We start from the raw sequence: 25,402 nt of genomic DNA, 5'->3' as shown, positions 1-25,402 counted from the left end.
AAATTCGTAAATTTTTTGGAGTTCTCTTTTCTTTTTTGTTCAATTACTAGAACAATTCTATGACTTCGAGCATAAATAAGCACCTTTGCGCCTATTAAGGCAGGGAAAAACATCTACAGATATACATACATACCTCTGTATGCATATGAGTGTGTTATTTATCTCAACATTTTAAGTGTGCATTCAGCTTGTATTACGAGCCAGTCCGGTTGGACTTCAGTATTCCATATTCCCAGCATCGGCTTGTGCTCTCATCACTATTCAAATTCATTTTTAAATGCACGACGACTACATTGACTTGTTCGATTGTTTGCTGACTGACGGTCTGACGCAGTAAAATATTGTGCGCGACTTATTAAAGTGTCATAAAATTGTAATTTGTTTCTATAAATGAAAGTGACACCTTAGTTGGCCACACAACATAGCACTGCACCTCCGTTTCCACCACGTACTTCCCTCTCTCTTTGCGCCTTGCTCTATCTCCGCAAGTGTAAATTTCATTCGGCATTTGCATAAATAGCTATCACATGGTTAGTCAGTCAGTCAATCAGTCCACCACGTGAAATAGTCTATCAGTCCCAGTGCGCCTGTAAAATCAGCTTGTTTGCCATATTTTACGCTCGTTTAGTTTACGTAATGAGCCAACGCGCGCTGCTGAGTCTGTTTTGGGTCTATGCATATCTGTGCAGTTCGTCAATCGTTTTCAATGCTCGCCGGAGCGAAGTGCGGGATGCATTATTTGCAATTGTAACCGCATTTTCGCTGCGTTGGCAGATTTCTGTGCTTTTTATATCAAAATTGAGCTGAATTCAATTGCGGTTCGACGTCCGAAAGCATTAAATTTGGGGGCGTGTGGCATACGTTTAAAAGTATAAATAAATGATACCCAAAAAAAAAAAGCTAGCAAATGATCTGTGAAGATGGCAAAAATATCTGAAATAGCGTTGTGCATTCTATTCATACAAAAAACTACAACGAGAAACAATTTCCATTGGTGGACCAGCACTAAAAAGCAATGAATCCCTCGCGTTTTAAATGGTTTCTTGAGAAAATTTTCAAAAACTCAAAATGTTTCGAAATGCTATTTTTACGTTTTTTTATTATTAATTTTACCATAGATTTCAGTATTCATTTATTTATTTTTGAATATGCGAAAAAATACAGCCAGTTCGTCTACATTGCTTCGAACAGTATTTTTACTCTCTTGCACCGTCTCATATTGCCACTCCTCCTCGCTTCGAATGCGAAAATAATGAAATGAAACGCGAAAGTGAATGCGAATACAATAAAATGAATATTCAGTAAATCCAGGCGTAGAAGAAGCGAATGCAGCTGTGGATGCAAGGCAAAGGCTAAATATGTATGTAAAATTCTGAGATTTGTTATATACTTATAAATACATACGTGACTTCTAAGCTCTTTCCCATAAATGCCACAAGTCAGTACAGTTGCAGCCAACTGTTTATGCCCATGTGAGTGCATATTGTCAATGGAATGTATTGATGCAGGAATAACAACCCAGTAGGAAGTTTTAGAATAATTGATGGTATCGTAATGAGAAGAAAACACGGTTCGAACTTCGAATTCTGATTTCTGTTGTTGTTTTAACGTGATAAAATATAAAATATTCCCAGTTTGGGAATCGTAAGAACGCTAATTAAAAAAAAAAAAAAAAAAAAAAAAAAAATTATTGTGTCTGTTTTTGGGGCTAACGAAATTGAACATCGTTTCTACTTTTCAACTGCAAAACAAATTTCAGACTGATTGATAGGTTAGTTTTGATTTGGCAACTATTCCAGTAAGACGTGTTTCGAGATTTTTGCTAAGATGGAAAAAGAGCAGTGTCGAACGGTAATTCACTGATGCGGCTGTTAACTCCGAAGCAGTGTTTGAAGCCATTTAAGCGAGATCTGAAGAAATTTTTGCACCGAATTGTCACGGTGACGAACCCTGGATTGATCATTACACACCACAAACTAAGCAACTCCCATCGGTCGGAAAGGTCATGGCGACGGCTTTTTGGAGTGCGAACGGCGTCATCTTCATGCATTTTTTTAGAAAAAGGAAGAACGATCCGCACATTAATCCGGAGATGTCGCCGCCAAAGTGCATGAATTGCACACTTTTGGTATTCACCCGATCTGGCACGCTGCGACTTTTTCTTGTTCCCTAACATAAAGAAATGGCTCGCGGGAAAAAATTTAGTTCAAACGATGAAGTCATCGCCGAGACAGAGGCATATTTTGGACAAATACCATTTTTTGGAGAGGTTAAAAAATGGCCCGAGCATTGGAAGAAGTGTATCTTTCTAAAAGGGGACTATGTTGAAGAAAAATTGTTTTTTGAAAAAAAATGTTGTCTTCATTTCTAACAGGGGTACTTATGTATGTGCATATTTTTGTATGCATGTGCATTTATTTTTCGATACTTGAGGATAGCAGCGATTCACTTTTCGAGATATCATAAGATATATTCCGTCTCTTGTAAGAAAAATTATAGGAAGGACTATGCATCTTGATCTTATTTACTCGGTTCAAAATTTACTACCTCTAAAGACTGTTGATAGGTCAGTTCGGGAATGCTTTTCAATCTAACGGGGGTTGCAGACACTATTTATCTTGGTTTCTTATATTAACTCTCATTTGTTTTTTTTGTGTGGTTTTTTTAGCTGCATGAGAACTATCGCAATCGATAACTACGGCTTCACAACTGACAATGGCAAATGTTGTTGCCATTTCTGTTTAGTGAGGTTTGGCAAGTCATGAATCGTTTAACTTCAAAACAACGTTTCCATATTGTGGGAACTTCATCGGCTCTTATTTCTTTCGCTATTTAGTTCCAACAAGACGGCGCAACTTGCCATACAGCGCGCGTAACAAACGATATGTTGCAATATTCAAATCACCATTGACTGATCGAATGGAATATGTAACTCATAGCTGCGGAGGACTTATGTCTGATATAAAAAACAAAAAATAAGTGGATTTCATGCTTCTACCTCATTCCACAAATAATTCTATTAACATTTTATGTTCACAAGCTCTTAAAAAACAACTGATATATACCTATATATAGCGAAAAGGAAACTACTAAAGGACGGGAACCTACGATCGAAACCGTATCGAGACTGCCTCGGCGTCGAGAATTGGCTTCAATTTACTCAAATGGACAAAATTTTCAGTATCGACGACAGTTCTTCAGAATACTAAATTAATTAATTTCTATATATGAATATAACTATATGTGAATATTTACTGAATTTTAAAACCAATTCATTTCTCAGAGTAAAAATAAGAAAATATATAATAAATAATATTTATGGCCTTTCGAATTATAATGCCGGGACCAATTGAAGAATCATATTTGAGGTCAAGTTTGGAAAAAGATTTTTCTGAAATTGAGAAACTCATTTTTGGTGGAAGTACGGTTTAAAACCCACGTTGTATGTGGCAGTGTGTGTGTGACGTCACACTGGTGCAATTGGTGATTGTAAACCCAGCAATTTATTCTGTTATTGCGTAATTTCTTTTTTCTTTGCATTCTTGTTCACGTTTTCTCATTTTTGTACCAGTGTGACGACACACAGAAATCATTCCTCTCTGATGGGTGCAATTTTGTATTCTATCATTTTTGTTTAAAATCAAAGTTGGTGATTTGCGGTTTGAGATATTAACTCTACCTCAAATTGATGTCGAAACTAAATGTTTATTGTGATCACGAAATTTCTAAGTAAGATATTAAAAAAAAAAAAAATCGTGGATCTTTCGGTTTTGTAGAGATAGATTAATAATCCCTGTGGCTTCTAATAGCTGTTATAATTCCTCCGATTTTATATGAAATTTTATTATAACAAATCACACGTTTACTTTACTAAACCCCTCAGTTTTACTTTACTCCTCAGTTTGTGTTATGAATTTCTACGAGGATCACTGGTCTTCGCCACTTGCACTTGCAAACTGAACTTCGGTAACGTTTCCACGCTTTTTTCTTGTTTGTTTTCTTGTATATTCTGAAATGGCTTTTCGTGCATCCACTTGCCGGAGTTAGACACACACAGCCAGCTAGCGCGTGAAATTCCAGACGGAACTTAGCGGGAGCAGGAGTAGACTCAGACGTTGAACCTCCTGAACTTTTCTTCCGCATACAGAGTATACTGCCTCTTCTCATTTGCTTTTTTTGCGTTTAACCTGCTGTGTGTTTGCGTCTTGCTGAATGCGAAATAAAATCTGCGCTTGTGCCAATGTTGGCTAGACAGTGGTGGCTTGAACTATGGCGACCGGCAGCCTCACTTGCCTGTGCAAGCGTTTACAATAGGAAGCCAGTGGCTTGACGCATGCGACCGACCGACCGATCGACGTGCTCGCTGTGTTGCCGCAACGAATTTGCATCTTAGCTTGTGCTTTAGAAGACTGCTGTGCATATCTACAAACCTTTGTATATACAAACATATGTAAGTATGTGTATGCAGTGTCAGATTTTCTGTGTGTAAACGTTTGTTTTCATTTTGTTCTGCTATTTTAATTTGTTTTTTCAAATGCTGTCTCATTAACGACTTGTCTTATTGGCTTATTTTTACTGCTGTTTACTTTATTTCTCATTCTTAAAAAATAATATTATTAAGTTTTATTTTTTTCTCGTTTTATTTGAAATTATTTTTGTTTTGTTTGTTTCTGTCCTTCCCTCAGTAATTAAGTGTAGAAATTTGCGCTCATAACATTGACCGTTGGCTGTTTGCTAAAGTCTGTATGTATGATTGATTGAATTTCTATACAAGATCATTTATATGCTTGCATGCCTGTGTTTATGTCTGTATGTTTATGGGTTTTTGCTTTTATCTCCCAATTGACTCGTGCTTTAAGCGTTTTAGTAATTCATTATAATTGATTTTTGTTTATACTATTTTTCAAATTTATTATTTTCAATAAGTAGATATTTTGCATAATTGCTTTAAAATATTTTTTACATTTTTAGCTTTTTTGCTATTTAAGATGTGGAAAATTACACAAATTTACATATAACAATTTTGAGCAAATACTAAAAAAATATTGTATTAAAAAATTGTTTTAACTGTTTTTGTTCACTATAATTTTTCCTCTTCAAATGCTTTTAAATATTTTATTTTTGACACGCGCACACCTCCTTCACACTTACACATCACAAATAACACCCGCTCTCGAACCCGCTTGATCTACCGGCCGCGACGTCAGATTCTATACTGATCACATACTGACTTCGGCGAGCGGCAGTAGCGGCCATATATATGTATGTATATGTACATGTACTTATACGTATATATATATTAACACCACTTGTGTAGATCGCTTGGCGCGCATAAAAGCTTCTATAACAAATGCTGCTTCTGCTGCGGTTGGGGCCACCGACTTGCCGCCTCCACTTCCCGCTCTGCTCAAAAATCATACACAAAAAAAGAAGAAATTTAAAACGCTGTGACGACTTGGCGGCAACTCAATTAAGCTCTCGTACGTGAGCCCACCAACAGCTCAGTCGTTACTCCTGCCGCTCTCAAATATGTAGTTGTGTATCTCTGCTGCGCGTTCGTTTGAAGTTGTTCATTTATCGCACGTTGCACTTTAGTTCTGCATTTATTCATTTTGTTTACATTTACTGACTTTTTGTTTGCTCTTCAATTGCCTGCTCCCAACTTTTTATTTTCCACCTTTTCTCAGACACATGAAAGATGTGTGGCTACTTTGGCTTGTACATTTTGGACACTATGAGCTTTTGAAGCATTTTTTTGTTTGTTTATTTTTCGTATACTTCTCTTTCTCCCCACTTGTGGTTCTGTTGCGGTTTTATATGTTTGGATTTTTGGGTCCATATTATACAATCGAGTTTTCTGAAATTCCTGTTAAACTCTTCATGGGATAATAAATGATCAATAAACAATAGAGAGTAAACAGCAGGGCTAGGGAGAGGGAGAAATTGTGATGGTGCTGCTAAGGTAAACATCCATGTAGATTTGTAATTCTATTGAGGTACATACTTCAGCAGCTAGAAATACACTTTACAACAAATGGTAATTGTGAAAAAAAATATTTATGTAAATTATCATAATATGCTAAGAGAGTTTTAATTTGGAAAACGCAGTTTAAATTATAAAATACCTTTTTTCTAATATTTCTTATTGGAATATATTTTACAAGTTTTTACAAGAGTTATATATTGTAGTAAAGCAAACTCAAATCAAGTCTGCTTAGTTCAATGACAAAGAAGCAGTTTCAATACGCAATGGAGTTACAGTTATACCATGTCCGGTTACAGTTATACCATGTCGGAACGAGTCTATTTATTTAGCCAAAGGCTGTCCCTTCACCGCTGGCCGGAGGATGATTTTTATGAGAAGTTAGTTCAAGGCATAATTATATTCAAAGAACCATTAACTACCAAGAGTTGCCGTTAGTATATTTCAAACTTTCCTTTTTTGTTTTATGCCATAAGTTTTGTATCCATAACCAGTACCGGTGACATGTGAGCAATCAGCAACGTGGCCGTTATGATAATGATCGGCTTTAACACCATATTAGCATAATTCTCAACATGAAATAGCTTAAAAGCTTGTAAGATCGCTTGTAATGCAAAGTGTTTCGCATAACACAACCGGAGCTAACAAAATGTGTTATATTTTCCTTACAGCCCTGAACAACATGAACTCAGTTGCAGTTACTTAATTTGCTCTGATTTTTCTGTATTTAAGGGGGAAGTCTACTGTGACAAGGGAAAAACAGGCTTATTTTCCGGATTTTATTTCTAACAAAATATTGCTCGTACATAAAATCTATTTAAACTCTTATCTTTATTATATATTTAAGTTTTTGAAAAAAAAATTTTAAGTCAAAATATTCAAAATGGCCGCTGTGGCACTTCTGCAAGCGCAGGTCCGCTTTTCTTAGGTGCCTAAACGGTGTACATGAAATCTTACGTTTCGGTGATCTAAAACAAAAAACAAAATATTGTTATCATATACATAGTATTGACTCTCGTCTGACATAGGATTATGTCGATAAAAAATTTTGGCGTTGAAAAAAAAATTCTTGAAATTTTTTTCTTTTTTTTTGCCTAAAATTGATGTTACTATTGTTTATAACAATTTAACAAATAACGATATCAAAAAAATCCTATGTCAGACGAGAGACACTATTACAGAGAATATCGAGCCATTACCGCCAAAATAACGTATCCCACACCATAATCGATTTTTGTTTTGTTATCGAAATCGATAGTTCAACATCATTTGCATCATCTGTCAAAATTTCATGGCTGTAGATTAAACCGTTATGATTTTATAACAAAAACAATTTTAATGTAAATGCATATGGTGACTTGTTTACATTTTCTTTGAACGCTTGTGTAGGATACAATTAAATTCTCTTTTAAAATTATTGAAACACAAGGGGGGAAAAAATACAATTTTTGAGACTTTAATTAAAGATAAAGCTTTAAAACAATATGTCGAAGGTATGAATTTGTTTTCTTTGCAAAATATGTTTTTGTTTTCAATTATTGGATATTTTTACAGCTCTCCCTGGTACCGTATAGCGATTCAGATGAATCTTTCGTTGATTTAAATGGTTTGGAAAGTTTAAAAGAAGTCGAGGAGGAAACGTGTGTTGGGAAAAGGGGCTGCAGAAAGCAAAAGAGAATACCTAAACGGCTACAAAAAGTTAGGAAAAAAATACGAGTGTTTTGCCCAACCCGTGCTTAAAGAAAAAATATCCAAATTCGTGTCATGATAAAATTTCTGAAGATGAAAGAGTAAGAATAAATGAACATTTTTGGGGAATCGGCAACAAAATTAGACAGAAAGATTGGCTGTCTTCTTGTGTTAAACAAGTCGATATTAAAAGGCGATATGGAGAAAGTGACAGAAAAAAGTGCAGCTTTAATTATTTTATCAATATCAATAATAGCAGTTTTAAAGTTTGTGAACAATTTTTATTGAAAACGTTGAACATTTCACAAACGATTTTAATATCCGTAATAAAAAATAGAAGTTCGTATAAAACTTGCCTTGAAAATATAAAAAAGCCAACTGCACACAACAAATCTGAGGAAGCAAGCATATCGCTAGTAAAATCCTTTATAGAACAATTACCAGCGGTTCCATCACATTATTGCAGGAATGAAAGTACAAAATTATATCTACCTCAAGAATTTCGAAACATAAAAACTGTATATCAGCATTATGTAGAACATTTGAAAACTATTAATAAAGTAAATAGTCAGTTATCGTTAAGAGTATTCCGTAATATTTTTAGAAACAGTTTCAATTTAGGCTTTCATTTACCTAAAAAAGATAAATGTATCTTAGGCGAGAATTACAATAATATAGACACAGAATCCAAAAAGCAATTGCATTCATCAGAAGAGTATCAAATTCATCTAAAGGACAAAGAGATATGTAAGCAAATATTTTTGGAGGACCAAAAGCTATGCAAAGAGAATCCGGATTATTTATGTACAAGTTTCGACTTGCAAAAGGTAATAATAGGTTGCCAGAAGGAAAGCAAAAAAAATGTATCCCACAAAAACAACCCTTATGATGCAAATATCTATTTAAAATTATTAAAATTAAATGTATTACACAAAAAAATATTTACATTATAAATTTTAAAATAATGGCTTTATTCAAACTGATTTAATTTAAAAAAAACCTTCTCCTGTAAAATTTCGAGTTTGTGGGATACATTTTTTCGGCGGTTATGGCTCGATATATAATTAAATTTTTAAGCTGATTCATTTATCAGAACTCGAGATATCGTGTACACCGTATAGAAAAGCGGACCTGCGCTTGCAGAAGTGCCACAGCGGCCATTTTGAATATTTTGACTTAAAATTTTTTTTTCAAAAACTTAAATATATAATAAAGATAAGAGTTTAAATAGATTTTATGTACGAGCAATATTTTGCTAGAAATAAAATCCGGAAAATAAGCCTGTTTTTTCCCTTGTCACAGTAGACTTCCCCCTTAAGCATTTTCTTGACAAACGCACTGACTGATTCGTCTTCATGTAAAGTAAAATATTTTAAACTGAATATTTATGAATAAAATATTAACTAAAATGCAATTATCTTTTAAATAATCTTTTACGATCGAATTACCACTTTGTGATTGGGTTTGTATTCTTTGAAACATTTCTTTGACGTCTTTAGCCATTTTTGCATCACTTATGCATGTATGAATTTTTTGGACGGACTGCACGATAAAACACTTTTCTTGCCTCGCCAGCGTATCTGGCTGTATTCACTACTAGCCTTCACCTGTATGCTCATTTCTACGGTTAATTAAAATTAACGCAAAAAACACCGTTTTACTAGTGTACGCAACCTTTTTCTGCACCAAAGATAACACCATATTATTATCGATAACTCTGAATTCTGTTCAAAAGAATACAGTTAACTTATAATAGATGTACAGCTATGGACAGAGAAATAGAGCTCTTCCTCACAATAACCTTTTAAAACAGTGATTTTTGCATAAATCTATTCTTTTATTTCAGTACTATCAAAAAAATAAAAAATAAATAAATAAATAAGAATTCAATAAGTACAATTATAAGGAGTTCGAAAAATCAGAATTTACCACATTGAACTGGACACTGAAATAGCGCACTTTTATCGATCTGCAACAAGAAGAAAAACAAATTATTTCAAATGGGTTCAATTTTTTTATTAATTTCATACATGATTAGTATTTTGTTGATATTTATTTTTTAAAACTGTAAACTTTCTATTAATTTTTGGCATCTCTCCAAAGGAATAGAGTTCCACGTTTCCGTACTCTTTGCCATAGTTCACTGGCATTTTTATTTATTTTTTGTTCAACCCTAACCTTAATATCACTGCATAGATTTTCAATGCGTTTAAGATCGCCTCGGGGGGCTTTGTACAATACAGAACTGCAATTTTATCTTTGAAAGCCAATTTTTCTTTGTTGTATGCTTGAGGTCGTTATCATGAATGAATAACCAGTTTAATGGTATGGAATTGAAGGAATATGGCTCCATTGTATCTTTGAGAATATCAGGATAAGCAAACTTATCCAATTACCATTTATTCTCACTATTCGGCTAACTCTATTCCAAGATGCAAGTCTTTTAAGCTTGTCAAGTTTTTTGATGTTCACCCCTTCTCAAGTGCATTCCACCATATTACAATACCATAGTAGAGAATAGGCCTAACCACTGCTTTGTACAGCCAGTGGATCATTCTGGGTTCCAATCCCCATTTTTTTCCAATTAGCCTTCCGCAGGAGTACGACGCCATCATAGATTTGCGTCCTCTATCTGCGACTGTGAGCCCCCAATTTAGCTTCCTATCTAGTATAAGTCCTAGATATTTCGCCTTTTCTGTTACTCGTAAGTGGTTTCCCTCCTAAGAATACGTGTTTAAGAGCAGGTGTTTTATGTTTTCTGCTAAATAGTATCAGATCCGTTTTTTCCGGATTTACTTCAAGTCCTCGACTTTTACACCAAAGTGATAGTCTGTTGAGGGATCTTTGTTGAAGATCGCATCATGTTGGAAGGTGTTACCCCCAGATTGCTATAACCATATGATCGGCATCGGCATCATCTTAACTAATAATTGAAATCAATCTGTGGTATTTCGTAATATGTATTTCGAATAAAATATGGAAATTTTAAATATTAGCGTTGTGTATGTTATACATATATACATATAAGTAGCGCGTACACCCTTTTCGGGTGTTTGGCCGAACTCCTCCTTCTATTTGTGGTGTGTGTCTTGATGTTGTTTCACAAATGACCTACAGTTTCAGGCCGACTCCGAACGGCAGATAAATTTTTTTTATGAGGAGCTTTTTCATGGCAGAAATACACTCGGAGGCTTACGACCGCTTCGAACCTACGTTCTCTCTGAATTCCGAATGGTAGACACGCACCAACCCATTCGGCTACGGCAGAGTACTCGTATGTTAGGCATTATAAAACAAAATGTTCTCTTTAGGCCTTGCCTAACACAGTTGTCCCTTATATATGTATGTCGAATGCAGATAGTACAAGGTTGCGCAAAATTAATAATCCAATTTTGTTTTAATTACTATTTTATTAAACAAAAAAAAAATGATTTTGAGTGATGGAAGTCGTTATTGCGACCCTTACGAGCTCCATTGCTTGTCCCTTTGTATACTGCAGCTATTCTAGCTCATGTGTGAACTATGATTGACGTACGACGGCATTTGCAAAAGTAAACATCTTCTAATTTTGTGCCACCTCGTGCTTGGGAGCCTCTTTTTACCGCTTCCAGATCAAAATAGCGCGTTTCAATAAATTTAGGAACCACTGCTGCATACTACATACATTCGTTTTTTGTGAAATCTTTAAACAAACTTCTGCCATTCTTTAAAGTTCTACCCACGTTCGGTGTTCCTAAAAGTAGGGACCAACATTTTATCTGCGTAAACAAAATTATTTATGACTAACGTAGACGCAAAACTTACAATAGAAGCCCAATTGGCTACATGATACCATAAGATGTGTGATTCATGCATAGTTTTATGTTTATTTTTGTAAATTATTTCGAATGTAATTTAATGCAAAATGAAAACCATTAAGTAAACATAGATAAAAGTAATCATAAAATGTGCTGTTGGCAAACATTAAAGCGCAAAAGATGAATAGAAGCAGTTAGCAAAAGTGACTTAACAAAAATGAATATTGCAAAAACAGTGGTGGTTATTAAACCCGTTATTTGTTTATATGCTGTCTTGCACTTTTTGCTTACGAATCAGATTTTGTAATAGAACTGATAGAATTTAAAAACGTGTTTACATTACTTATTTGTTATTTAATTTTTAATGCCAAGAAGAACAAAAAGGTGCGAGCAATTTGTGTCGCTCCATCCATTAAACTCTGGCGTTTGCAAGCAGTGTTTTTACAATTGGTCATACATACGTACATACATACATGAGTATTGTTGAGTGGCGTGATAGCTTGCTAAAAGCTTGCACCACAAGTCATGCCGCTGCCATGAATGAAAGACACATTTAGCATCACGCCATTTGGCTGCTTTCTCATTGAGTTGCATGCAAATTCTGAATACTCGCAGCGTCTAACGATTCTGATTTATCTATGTATGTATGTATGTAAGTATTTACTCGCAATCACTTTGGCGCCACTCTGCACCAGAGCTATGGTACGTCTAAGCGGTGACTGTTTCAAGTTAATACTGGCAGATTGGTCAGTAGTAAGACGTAAACTCTGCATTTGTACGAGTCACGAATTTACTGCTGCTGTTCGGTAGCTGGTTGCGTGGCTGCTAACTGCTGGCGGAAGGTTAACCAGCTGCGAATGGGAACAGATTACAGAGAGATATGAAAATCACTTCAAGAAATTGTTAATCCATTAAATGTTAACAGCAGTCGACACATAAATCTGTAATGCAAGCGAAATTTTGCACTTGTTAGCATGAAGTTTTTTTTGTAAAATTTCTGAAAATCTTGTAATAGTTTGCGAGGCAGCGATTGCTATACCAGAGTGTTGGTGGAGGTTATATATGAATATTTTTATATATATGTGTAAGCGAGTTGAGAATTACAAGCATATCTAAAGTGAAGGGTCTTTTAAAAGTAACGCCTAGGTGTCAGTAGTGAATAATTCCTAAACCGCACCTTTGTTTAATGTCAGCTTTGACATTTGTCAAGTAGAAAAATGTACAATTTTAGACCATAGAACAGCGCGTTAAAATTATTGAAACTTAATATGAAAATCGACCAAGCGACCATTTTTAAGAGCAACATATCGCGAAATTCGTGATTTGGTTGGTGGAAATAATCGTCCGAATGAGTCGACAATTCAAAAGTTGGTGAACAAACTTCAAGGAACTGGTTCTGCCGAGGTTATAAAAAGGACTGGGAGACCATAAACTGGACGTTCTGTGGAGAATATTGCTGCGGTAGCGCAAAAAGTGTTGCTGTACAACCTCCAATATTGATATCTCGACGTTCTTAACAATTAGACATTTATTTATTTATACTGTTAGGCGGATTTTACCTGTAGATGTGCTTATGGTGGACTTTTAAATGATTGATTTTTCACATATAAATTTAAATAAAAAGAGTGAAACCTGAGGAATCTATATTTTTATTTTATTTTAAAACAATATCTAGGCGTGTCTTTTGAAATACTCTTTATAATACTTATACATACATATATGCCACAGCTCGCTTAATCATCTGCACTTTTTGAAAGAGTTACTCTAAGGAACTGCATTATCAAATATCTTGACAGGTTTGCCTCTTTCTGTTGGATTCATACGCATACATAGTTATAACAGTCACAGTGGTCTTCATACATAAGTATCTCATATGAATTCTCACTTTTACAATCTATTCTACCTCATACGAGTAATACACATACCACCTTGATCGAAAATTTTTGGAATGCATACCGAAAATTCAAAATATAATTTTATTCCCAAAAGTGATATTCACCCCTATTATGGTATCCGCCGGATGGTTGCGGAGGGAGTTATACTCGATCCGACAGTATTCGGTATCATAATAAACGTCGGATAAAGCAGTATGCGGATCGATAATGTGGTTTACGGATCGATTAAAAAAAATGGTATTACCAACAACGCATTCAATACGCGTTTCAAACAAATTTACTCGTTTCTCATCCGCAGGTCATTGTGTTGCGGATATTATTATAATAAAGATGGAGAGCAATAAAATGTAAGGAAAAACATTTTTATTTGTTTTTTTTCGGATTATATAATATATATTGGCAAAATTTATACAAATGGCAAAATTTATATTTTTTAGGAGACGCACAACCAACAGAGAGCTTGGAGCTTGGAGGAATAGATAAACAGTTGGGTCTGTAATAACTGATAAAATGACTGAATACTAGCTTTCTTATTGGATAACTTTTTTTTGTAACTAGTTTTTAGCACATACCATGGAGGTTTTTTAATTTAATTTTTAAGAAATATATATGAATATGAATTTAGATGAATGTAGTTATTATTACAAAAAGCTGCGTAACATCTCATTGCGAATTTGAGTAGCCTCAGCTGTGTACCGTTGGGTTTGTATAGGTTCGCCTACATATTCATCACTTTCTTCAACCCCATCTAAATATTCGTCGGAAATCTTGTAATGAATGCGAATGTTATGAAGTGCAGCCGCGACGTTGACAATTTGCGCCACTTTTTCTGGAGCATAGTCTAGTTGGCGAGCAGAAAGCAAACATCGACACCAATTCTTCCAGACCCCTATTGTCCTTTCAACAATGTTGCGGCCCTTGCTATGGCTTTTATTAAACCGACTTTCTGGCGTATTTGCTCAAGTGTTACGAAAGGGTGTTATCAACCAGGGTAAAAGTGGATATCCGGAGTCTCCTATGTAAAATATTGCGAAGTAAACTATATTATTTTTTTTTTATTATTTGGTGTATATTTACCCAACAATCTCGTGCTTCTTTCTCCACTTTCATACAAGGCTTGAAAATAAGTCGGAGCATCACTATTTTCCCAAAACAAAAGCATCGTGGCTTGCACCTGCGTACCTACTGTTTACATACCTTATTCGCTGCTTATGGTCACATATCTTAAGCCGCACAATAGATTTGTGAACTAATTTAGTCTGACTTTAACAATTAACTTACTATCATTGCATTTATAATATAATATCCTTTTCTACTATAGTAAAGGTGCGCATTCTCTCCAGATGGTTTTAAAATTTTTATATGGGTACCGTCTGCACACATAATTATTCCCGGAATTGTCGTTTTTTCAAAAAAATATCTTTTGGCCTCTAGCTTTTCACTGTCCGTCATGACTAAGCTTATCCATCTAGGACATAATGTAGCCTCTAAGATATTTAAAACATCTGAAAGTACTGTAGATTTTGTTGACTGCGCCATTCCTATATTAAAATCTTGTCCAGTACCATTTTGATAGCCCCCTTCGGCCAAAAACCTTAAGCATGCTTCAAGCTTAAGCTTTGGTGATATCGACCATGATCTTCGAACGGGAGGCATTTTTCCATTCAATATGTTCAAAATATATTCAAAGGCTGCTTTATTAAGCCGAAACTGTTTTAAAAACCTTCAAAAGGAGCTCACATTATCGTAACTCTACGTACATATACCGCAACGAAAAGCTTACACATCATCAGGCAACCGGAGTACATCATCAGCAGTATCCCTAACTTTTTGGCGGCTTCGCCTTAAATTACCTCTTGTATTTTCACCAAAATCCAAGTAAAAGAATATAGCATCCATATTTTGCGCTAAACAATAATTTATTTGTGCTTTGAAAATTTAAACAGCTGATTGTGTTGATAACAAAGTTTACGGATTGTAATGCAGTGCATTCGTCGGTGTTCATAATACAGTTTAAAGAAAAAAGTGAGTCGAGTGCGGATCGAGTCAACTCCCGCCGCAGTTCATCCGTCGTTTAACATAATCACCATGATTATCGCCTTCAAATCATTTCGCATCATTTGATCCACCTCTCAGAACATTTGTGGAACTCTATTTTCGGTATAACCATTAGAGCCGTACTCGATTTTTCCATTACTTCCTTCCGGCTGTTAAAACGCCGAAGTCTTTTTTCGACTCGATCAAATAGAAAAAAACCAACCAAAAACCAATTTCAGGTGGCTGTTGGAATGTATTCGTTTCATTCTTCGTCAAACAATTCGTGCAACATCCACGAGTTGTTTTCCTACAAATCCTTTCTTTTTTGGCGAATCCCTTCACGTAAATGTCTCATAACGCCCAAGTAAAGGCCTTTATTAAATGTCTGATCTTCTAGCAAAAATTCGTGGCGTTGACTACTGTTGAAATCCATAAGAACTGTGAGCATCGCTTTCTTTTTTGGAGCTCTCCACTCATCCGTTCTGATGTCTGTATTGCTTGTCGTACTCGTAAACCTACGTCTCGTCTCCAGCAAAGATGCGTTTGATGAATATTTGGTCGAATTCAGCCTTTGATTTCCCTTATATTCTGCATTCCATTAATGGAATACAGTAAAAGCTCAGTTGGAGGTACCATAATCATAACTATATAAATCTGCTGATCGGCCCAATCTATGAGCAACAGAGTAATCGATTAGAGGTGACATGCCATAATGCCGTAGTTATAACTGTACAGACCAAATCAATGTGCGGTTCGGGCCTACGAATTTCGTGCAAAAAAAAATACTTTTTTGTTTCGAGTGGATCTGTTTTTAGACACAGTCTCCTTTTAGGCTTATACATACACTTCGTCCAACGCTCTTCTCTCGTTTTCTTTGTTGATCCCTTCCCAATAATAGAATTTGTTCAAGTCTGAAAAATAGCCATTCGTTTCTGAAATCACCTCCTTGTTCGAATAAAATCTTTTTCCCGCCAGCGAGATGAATATCGGAGGGATTCAAACCTGGCGAATGGGGGTTTGAACCCTATTTCCATTAATTTTGCGACCACAACTGCTGGGCCGTGAGCTGGTGCGTTGTCGTGATGGAAAAGCAAAATCACTCGACTTCCTAGATTGAAACGAATGCCAAACACAAAGAAGTGCCATCTCTCTGACTTCGTACGGACTTTTCAAACGACCCTTGTACAGGGTAGGCCATGTAAAATTTGCACTTTGAATCGGCTATAAAAAAAAACTAATTAATATTTTTTCAAGCTTTTTCTTTTATTTTGAAGATTGAACATTGTCATTTATGAATGAAAAATAATATCGTTCAAATGACTGCCACGACTGGCTTTACAGTAGGCCATTCGATCAACCCAATTTTTAAGCACATTTTCGATTGTTTGGGCTCCAATTTCATGAATGACAACTTCGTTTTCGTGTTTTAAAGCATCAATCGTCTCTGGATGGTTCGCATAGCATTTGTCCTTAACGGTTCCCCACAAAAAATAGTCCAACGGGCTTAAATCACAGCTCCGAGGCGGCCAATTGATATCGGAATTTCGGCTGATTATTCGGTTTTCAAAAACGGTAGCCAAAAGTTCGAGTGTAACTTTGGCAGTGTGACAAGTTGCACCGTCCTGTTGAAACCAAATGTCGTCCATGTCATCCTCTTCAATTTTTGGAAACAACTCGTTGAGCATGTCACGGTAACGCTCGCCATTTACTGTAACCGCGGCTCCTCGCTCATTTTCGAAAAAAATGGCCCGATGATGCCGCCAGACCAAAAACCGCACCAAACAGAGATTCGTTGTGGATGCATTTGCTTCTCTACAGTAACGTGTGGATTTTCTGAGCCCCAAATCCGACAATTTTGCTTATTGACGTAGCCACCGATGTGAAAATGAGTTTCATCAGAAAAGAAGAAGAAGACTCACACTTTAGAAATAGGTTTTCAGTATTTCCCAATTTTGTTCAAGCGTATAGCGTCCCATTTCGTAAATGTCAAACCTTTAAGTAAATTATGAACACATTTGACATGTCCTTTGTGTTACCATTCTCAAAAAAATAGGTGGTTCAAAAGCAAACTCTATATGACCCACCCTGTATATTCGCCGGTTAAGTATAACTCCGCCTAACCTCCAAAACAAAATTAAAAAAATTCATGAATAGTACATCGGACAAATTTGTATTGTTTTATTTTATTTTCGTTAAATAATTTCAAAATAATCGTATAACCTTATTTATGTATAATAAAACATTTCACATCAGTTTAACGGCTTATCAAAGACCAATAGAATATTAAATACAAACTACATACATATATACAGTGGCGCAAGCCTCGTTGTTCATCGTTATTTTACACTTTATTTCACTTTTCTCTTTGATCAATTTTGTATCTCTAAAAGTCGAATGCATTAAAAGTATTCAAATATAAATATGTCGGTATGTACAATATTACGATTAAGTTACTTACGATCTATAAAGCAAAAATAGTTTGGTCGAAATACATTCGTATTCGTATAGTTTTTATGTATGTATGTATAAGTAATGAAAGATTTACATACTTTTCTTAATGTATTAGTTACGGTATATAAATTATTATTATTATTAATCACAAGCCATTGGTGTGTGTGCGCGATTTGCAAATGCCAACATTTAGAATGTTTGTATTTGTTAAATATGTATGTATATGTGCATGTATTTATGTTTTCTTTTATATTTATTAAAAGAAATATTTTAGTGTAAAGTTCATACATTAATTGTATATGACGAAAGGGAGACAAATATTTCGGTGACTTTAAGTTGAATAAAGTGATTTTCTTAAATTATTAGTTTAATATTTCAATATCATTTATTTGTGGGAAAAATAATTACACTTTTGTGATGCATTTTATGCGCTTATAGTAAAAATTACATAAAAAATTATACAATTTACTGGCATTTTTGCTGAAGTATTGCTTTTTGACGGAATATTTATTTAATTTCGAAATCGAAATTTATGAAAACAATCCTTTTCATATAAATAATACTCCATTGCAGCGCTTCATTTGGGCGGGTGTGGAAATCTTTAAAATAAATTCTTAATACAATAAATTCACGTATAGTTAAAACAGTTTCAAATTTAGTAGAATGCATGAGTAATGCGCCCAAAACTCGAATTCTAATCGGCCATATTAACGCCGTCGTCGTCGACGTTTGTGATAGGATGATGCTGGACTAATATATAGTATTAATATTGTCTGGTAAAATTTTTGCTCGCGCTGCGATTTCCAGAAATCTACCGATTTTGCATGATTTAAAATTTTTTATTTTTATTTATATTTTTTATTTAATTTTGGTATTTTTATATATATATTTTTTATTAATTTTTGTTTTTATTTTTTACTTTTTTTAATTAAATTTTTTTCATATTTATATTTTAAATCAATTATTTTTAATATTTATTTATATTTTTAATTACATCTTTTTATATTTACTTTCATAACATTAATTAAATTTTTTATTTTTTTTCTATTTTAATTTGGTTTTTACCCATATAAATTGGGAAATATTTCACAGTACTCGTATGAAGGGATTTAGGAATTATCGTTTAACATACAGAGCACGCTGCGATAACTGACTTTGAATATTTTACGAGCGCATAAGGACTTATAAATCACGATCAAATCGAGATGTGGAACAGGGAGAAAACAGTAGATGAACGATGGGTCGAATGTGTTGCCTATTTGTTTCATAAGGAAACTCCATTTGAAAAATTTCGGCCAATGAGATCTAAATTTCAAAAAAAAAAAAAGCAAGCGTTGAAGCCAGTGCTTTTTCTGAAACACAGTTTACATTTTGACAAATCAATTATTTCAAAAAGTTTTGATATATTGTGTTTTTTTTTTTTGTATTTGAAACCCTAGAGTGCTCGCACTATGAGCATTTTGCTGCTCGCGTGAAGTTGTTTAATCATTTGCGTACATATTTTTTTGATAGAAATTCTGCGTTTGAAGTGTATTTAATTTTGTGGACAATTAAAAGTAGCAGATTTTATGCCAGAATTCATTTACTTCATACTTTTTATGATATATACTCCTGAATTATATGTAGGTAAGTTTGGGCAATTACTATTACAAAAACAAACAAAAATTAATAGAAATAAATTCAATTTATAACAAAAACCAAATTTTTAATAATTTTGAAGCGTATGATATTTTTTTAAAGGATTAAAGGATTACTAAAAAGTTGTTTATTACATTTATTAAAATCACTACTTTCTTCAAAAATGTCGCTATCACTTTGGTAAAATATATTCCCTATTTCTGCCATTATGGGTCTGTGCATCCCCAATAAGGTTCACCACAATATTGAAATTATTTTTTCTGTTGCAATTGATACAAATTACTCTCAAATAAACAAGAATGCGCATGTTAAATATTGCCTATTGACGTTTTGACACGCAAAACGGGTTATATGTAGTTGAAGTTTGTTTACTTAAGTTATTTCAAAATATTATTTTTGTTTAAAACTGCAAAAGTTGAATAAATGTTACCTTTTCGCCTAGCGTATGTTTCATGCTATCCTTAGAAAACAATTTCAAATTAAAAAAAAAAAAAATTATTCTATATATAGGCGAGAAAATCCTCCCACGCTATCACGCGTCTACTCTAGGGTCAGTAGTATACTTGAATTTCTGTTACGATATCGGCTCGAAAAAATATAATAAATTTATGCTCGACAAAAAAATTAGTATTAGTGTAGTCGTCATTGATAATTATGGACCACGTTGACTTTGACAATCGGAAGATTATGCTCACTCAATACATATTTGGTATTGGTTAATTCATTGCAAACTAAAATAAAATTTAAAATTCCGGGATGAAGCCAGGCCGGTAGAAACCAAACTACGGTATACCAATTCGCCAAGAACTCTTGAGGATGACTTGTAATTGTGGCTGCAATGTCGACAAATAAATAATAGAACTAATTTAGTTTCTTGATTTTATTGTTAAACCGGCTTTGAGCTCGCAAAATAAAAATGCGAAAATATGAAATAGAAATTGTTGTCTGAATGAAACGCTAAATTACCGGAGACGTGTCAATGCGGCCAATTTAGAGGCGCTGCGGTGTGGGCGCGAGGCAATGATGGCAACCGTAATAAGTTCAAAAACATAATTTCTTTTTAATTTGCTTTCTGTATTCTTTCTTTCTTTATCTCTCTCTCTCATTAATCTTTTAAATGAAGGTTCTGTTTTTTGCACTTTTTTCGACCCACTATAAAATATTGAATTTATTCCAATTTCTCTGATTGCATTATTAACATAAAAATAATTCTTGCCGTAAATCTTAAGATTAAGTACTTTTTTTAATATAATATAAAATGCATTAAAATCCAATTAACAATATTTTTTTAAAAGTTTCTTAGATTTTTTTTTTGTGTTTTATGTTACTTGCATATTCTTTTTCATTATTCACACACGATTTTCTATACGAACACTTCAATTTTCTGAACAGTTTTAATTAAAAAAGAGAACTAGTACGAAGAACATGGTGATTATTGTTTTTTTGGAAATTCAGAAATTCGTTACTGCTAAATATATGTACATCGCGAAATGAATTTATTGCCATCCTAGTAGTTACAAAATTCAATTAACAAATTCATCTTTCCCTAAACTGAGGTGATGTAAACTTTTAGGCGCACAATAATTGATTTCCGATTATAAATTTAGGACTATCGACTTTGAAAATCCAATCGCGGTTTGCCTTGTAAATTTAATTTATTACTCAACAATCCTGGTTTCGATTATATCCTTAATACACAAAGTACACACTACACATATACTTACATATATATACATATATCCTCTCTAAAGCTAATATTCTTAACAATATGTGACTACAGAGATTGAGTTCAATCAAATACAAAAAATTCAACAACAAATATAACCGCTTTAACAGCTTTGTTTCACTGCAGTGAAAATCTCTCGCGCAAATGGGCGATAAACGCACACTTTTAGTACTGTATACTGACACTTTTGCTTAAGCATACTTTTAGGATAATTGTATTGCTTCTGCTGTAAGGCGTTTGATGCATTTGCTTTTAGTCAGTCACTCTCATTTCAGCTCTCCGCTCAATCACACACCTCATGCATCCGCATACAATATATATACATCATCGATCTTAACAGTCTCATTACTACCACCTGAATGATCCGAACCAGTATCGGGTGGTAATGCAGCAGCGCCACGCATATCATATTCGCTTTCGTCCACTTCGGGCGTGGCTAGACGTGCAAAGGTAGAGGCAGGCGTAGGCATTGGCCGCTTGTGACTAATATCGGGTGCTGTATAGACTGGCGGAGCGACTAAATGCTTATTAGGCGGATGCCGAGCGGCATTGGGCAGGTGAAAGTTAGGCATATTTTGCAGTTCGTACGCCATTCGTTTGACGTTTGATGGTGGCAGTGCTGGCCTCTTATCTTCGCCGCTGCTACCGCCGTCGCGATTATTATTACTGCTAGACGTGAACGTCGGAATCATTTTGTTATGACTCTGGTAGAGTGGGTGTTGGATGTTATTGTTGTTGTTACTGGGCGGAAGATGTGTACGTGGCGCTGCTGTAGGCACCATCGTGGACGGTTGTGCTGGCAGTTTTCTGCTGCTGTTGCTTTGGGTGGGCTTTGGTGGCGCATAGGGTGGCAAGCGTTGTGCGTAGTCGGCTGTGCGGATCATGAAAAAAAAACCGAAAATAAGAAAATTAATAAACATGCATATATTTTTATGGGGATAAAAAGTGTGTTTAGTAGTTTTGTTGAGTGTTGTGGAAATGAGATGCAGTGAGTGTTATCTACAGTCGCCCGTAAGAGAAGCAGAGAGATCACAACGAGAAAGCTACCGATACCATCTTTAGATTTTTTGAAACTTACTACTTAGTAAATACCGCTACTTATACGAAGCATAGATAAATATAGTTTTTGAATACCTGATGTGCATGTTTTCTTTGTTTTTACTGTGATTCCAATTCTATCCACACGGAACCGGAGAGTCAGTGCTAGCTTAGAAGAGGGGTAGGCCCGAAAACGCATAAATTAGGAAGAAATTATATTTTTTCACTTAAGTTATTGCAGTTGACTAACTAACATTTAGATTCGTTCGATTCAAATTAAAAAGTGCTTTCATATGAATCAAGTAATGTTTAAAAACGAAACATAATTTCTTACTTTGCGTAGATTTTTTTTTCTGAAGAGGAGTTAAATTTTATTGTAATGTAGAAAAACACAAAATTTATTCTTAACCGTGTAAATTAGTTCACAGCGTTTTATTTATAATTTTTTAATGCCATTTCAATGTTCGTTTGAAACTCCAAGTTCCTTATTATCTCGTTTTTCTTAAAATGCTTAGCCTACGACAACACATTTGTACATAAAATACATTCATACGTTAAAATATATTATTTACTTAAACATTAATTCCATGTTTTCGTTTTATTTACAGAACTAATAAATAAACATCAAGAAACAATAATACAACATAAAACATAAAAACAATTAATTAAATTATAATAAAATTAAAGATATACACAAATTTACGTAGTGCATCTGTCATTGCCGAATCTCACAAAATGATATGCATTTCGCCCATATTACTCACTTCATATAATCGAATCGATTTTTTTTTCTAATGTTGTGCACTTTCAATCTTAAAGAAAAGCTATAAAACTGCTTAATTATATTACAAACCTAAAAATGTTGCTAGATTTTTGTCAATTTGTTTGATTTTTTTAGATAAAAAGTTTCAAATTTGGATTTTTAGGAACAAAATTTAAAATTCTGTACGAAATGAATATAAAAAAAAAAACAAAAAAAAAATAGTCAAGGTGTTGAGGTGCTATTATTTTGACAAGCGCTTTATCTCTTACTATAATTTTTTATATATTAATTTATAAAAATATTTATACCAAAGAAGAAAATGTGATTTTTGTTTTAAATTTTAATTAAATTTATTTTAAAATTTGATGAAGAAATATATTTTTATTTTCTTTTCTGACATTTTCTGTCTTGGTTTTGCAACGGTTTCATAGAATAGGATGTAAAGAACGGAAATGCAAAAAATTCCGTTAGTTTTGTAAGAATCGTAAATTTTGGTATTTACTTGAGAAATCTGCTATTCACGAAAATACGGGTGGGCCATATAGCGTTTGCTTTTTGAACCAGCTATTTTTTTGAGAATGGTAACACAAAGGACATGTCAAATGTGTTCATAATTTACTTAAAGGTTTGACATTTACGAAATGGGACGCTATATGCGTGAGCAAAATTGGGAAATATTGAAAACCTATTTCGAAAGTAGTGAGTCTTCTTCTTCTTTTCTGATTTTCACATCGGTGGCTACGTCAATAAGCAAAATTGTTGGATTTGGGGCTCAGAAAATCCACACGTTACTGTTTGGTGCGGTTTTTGGTCTAGCGGCATCATCGGGCCATTTTTTTTTTCGAAAATGAGCGAGGAGCCGCGGTTACAGTAAATGGCGAGCGTTACTGTGACATGGTCAACGAGTTGTTTCCAAAAATTGAAGAGGATGACATGGATGACATGGACAACATTTGGTTACACTCGAACTTTTGGCTACCGGTTTTGAAAACCGAATAATCAGCCGAAATTCGGATATCAATTGGCCGCCTCGGAGCTGTGATTTAAGCCCGTTGGACTATTTTTTGTGGGGAGCCGTTAAGGACAAATGCTATGCGAACCATCCAGAGACGATTGATGCTTTAAAACACGAAATCGAAGTTGCCATTCATGAAATTGGAGCCCAGACAATCGAAAATGTGCTTAAAAATTGGGTTGATCGAATGGCCTACTGTAAAGCAGTCATTTGAACGATATTATTTTTCATTTATAAATGACAATGTTCAATCTTCAAAATAAAAAAAAAAAGTTTGAAAAAATATTGATTAGTTTTGGGCATGAAACATCAAATGATTGAAAAAGTTTTTTCTAATGGCGATCGCTCCTCGGTAGATAATGGCAAAGCTCCGAGTATATTTCTATCATGAAAAAAGTCCTCACAAAAAATTTTCTGCCGTTCGGAGTGAGCTTAAAATTGTAGGTCCCCGCATTTGTATTAAAACATCAAAACATTCACTACAAATTGGAGGAAGAGCTTGGCCAAACAGCCAACAAAGGATGTAAGCACCATTTATAAACATATATATAAATTTCTCAGTCAGTAAGTAAATTTTTTCGATTTTTACCATCTCGAGATTTTCGGGATATCGTTTATAACGGGTGATTTTTTAGCTATTATCTTTTTAAACAGTTGGTTTAAACAGCTGACGCACGTTTCGTGTTTTGTTTCACTGTCAAACATCTTCAGTTTGGTCTATAATTTAACCATGAATCGTCTTACAAACGAACAACGCTTGCAAATCATTGAATTTTATTATAAAAATGCGTGTTCTGTTAAGAAAGTTTATCGCGCGCTTCTTCCATTTTATGGCCAGTTTAATCGACCAACTGAAGCGGCTATTCGAGCTATTGTGACTAAATTTAGAACCAAATTTACATTATTGGACATCAATGTTGGTGGTATGCTTACGTAGAGTGTGAACTGAAGAAAATATCGCAGCTGTATCAGCCAGTGTTAATGATGACTATCAATTGTCAATTCGTCGCCGTTCGCAGCTAATGGGCCTCTGTTACTCGACAACGTGGACAATTTTGCGAAAGGATTTAGGTGTGAAGCCTTTCAAAATACAGCTGGTGCAAGAATTGAAGCCGAACGACCTACCGCAACGCAGAATTTTTTGTGAATGGGCTCTTGGAAAGTTGGTCGAAGATCCACTTTTTTATTGAAAAATTGTGTTCAGCGTCGAAGCTCATTTTTGGATCAATGGGTACGTAAATAAGCAAAATTGTCGATTTTTTGAGTGAAGATCAGCCAGAAGAATTGCAAGAGCTACCACTGTATCCAGAAAAGGTCACAATTTGGTGCGGCTTATGGGCTGAGGTATAACTGGACCGTACTTCTTCAAA

General features: G+C 34.5%; 3 protein-coding genes across 6 annotated transcripts in view; 1 reads left to right on the top strand and 2 right to left on the bottom strand.

Moving 5' to 3' along the window:
* The window catches only part of LOC129239681 (uncharacterized), a 36,178-nt gene extending 30,969 nt beyond the window's left edge, over nucleotides 1-5,209 (bottom strand). Inside the window, exon 1 of one of the 3 annotated variants that reach the window (XM_054875385.1) lies at nucleotides 5,152-5,209. The gene's annotated coding sequence lies outside the window, so the exon portion shown is untranslated. Of the gene's footprint in view, nucleotides 1-5,136 lie in introns of all 3 variants that reach the window. The other 2 variants (XM_054875384.1, XM_054875382.1) reach the window with 2 other exon arrangements.
* The window catches only part of LOC129239679 (E3 ubiquitin-protein ligase highwire), a 69,621-nt gene extending 46,613 nt beyond the window's left edge, over nucleotides 1-23,008 (top strand). The window contains exon 20 of the mRNA XM_054875378.1: nucleotides 22,863-23,008. Within this exon, the coding sequence (XP_054731353.1) occupies nucleotides 22,863-22,875 (13 nt within the window). The 3' untranslated portion in view covers nucleotides 22,876-23,008. The remainder of the gene's footprint in view (nucleotides 1-22,862) is intronic.
* LOC129239680 (uncharacterized) overlaps nucleotides 20,574-25,402 on the bottom strand; it is a 62,743-nt gene continuing 57,914 nt past the window's right edge. For both annotated transcript variants that reach the window (XM_054875381.1, XM_054875380.1), the window contains exon 8: nucleotides 20,574-22,087. In XM_054875381.1, the coding sequence (XP_054731356.1) occupies nucleotides 21,513-22,087 (575 nt within the window). In that variant the 3' untranslated portion in view covers nucleotides 20,574-21,512. The remainder of the gene's footprint in view (nucleotides 22,088-25,402) is intronic.

Source organism: Anastrepha obliqua, chromosome 2 (assembly GCF_027943255.1).
Source record: "Anastrepha obliqua isolate idAnaObli1 chromosome 2, idAnaObli1_1.0, whole genome shotgun sequence".
Classification (NCBI taxonomy): domain Eukaryota; kingdom Metazoa; phylum Arthropoda; class Insecta; order Diptera; family Tephritidae; genus Anastrepha; species Anastrepha obliqua.
Note: the sequence above shows the minus strand (reverse complement) of the source record. Positions and strands in the feature narration are given on the sequence as shown.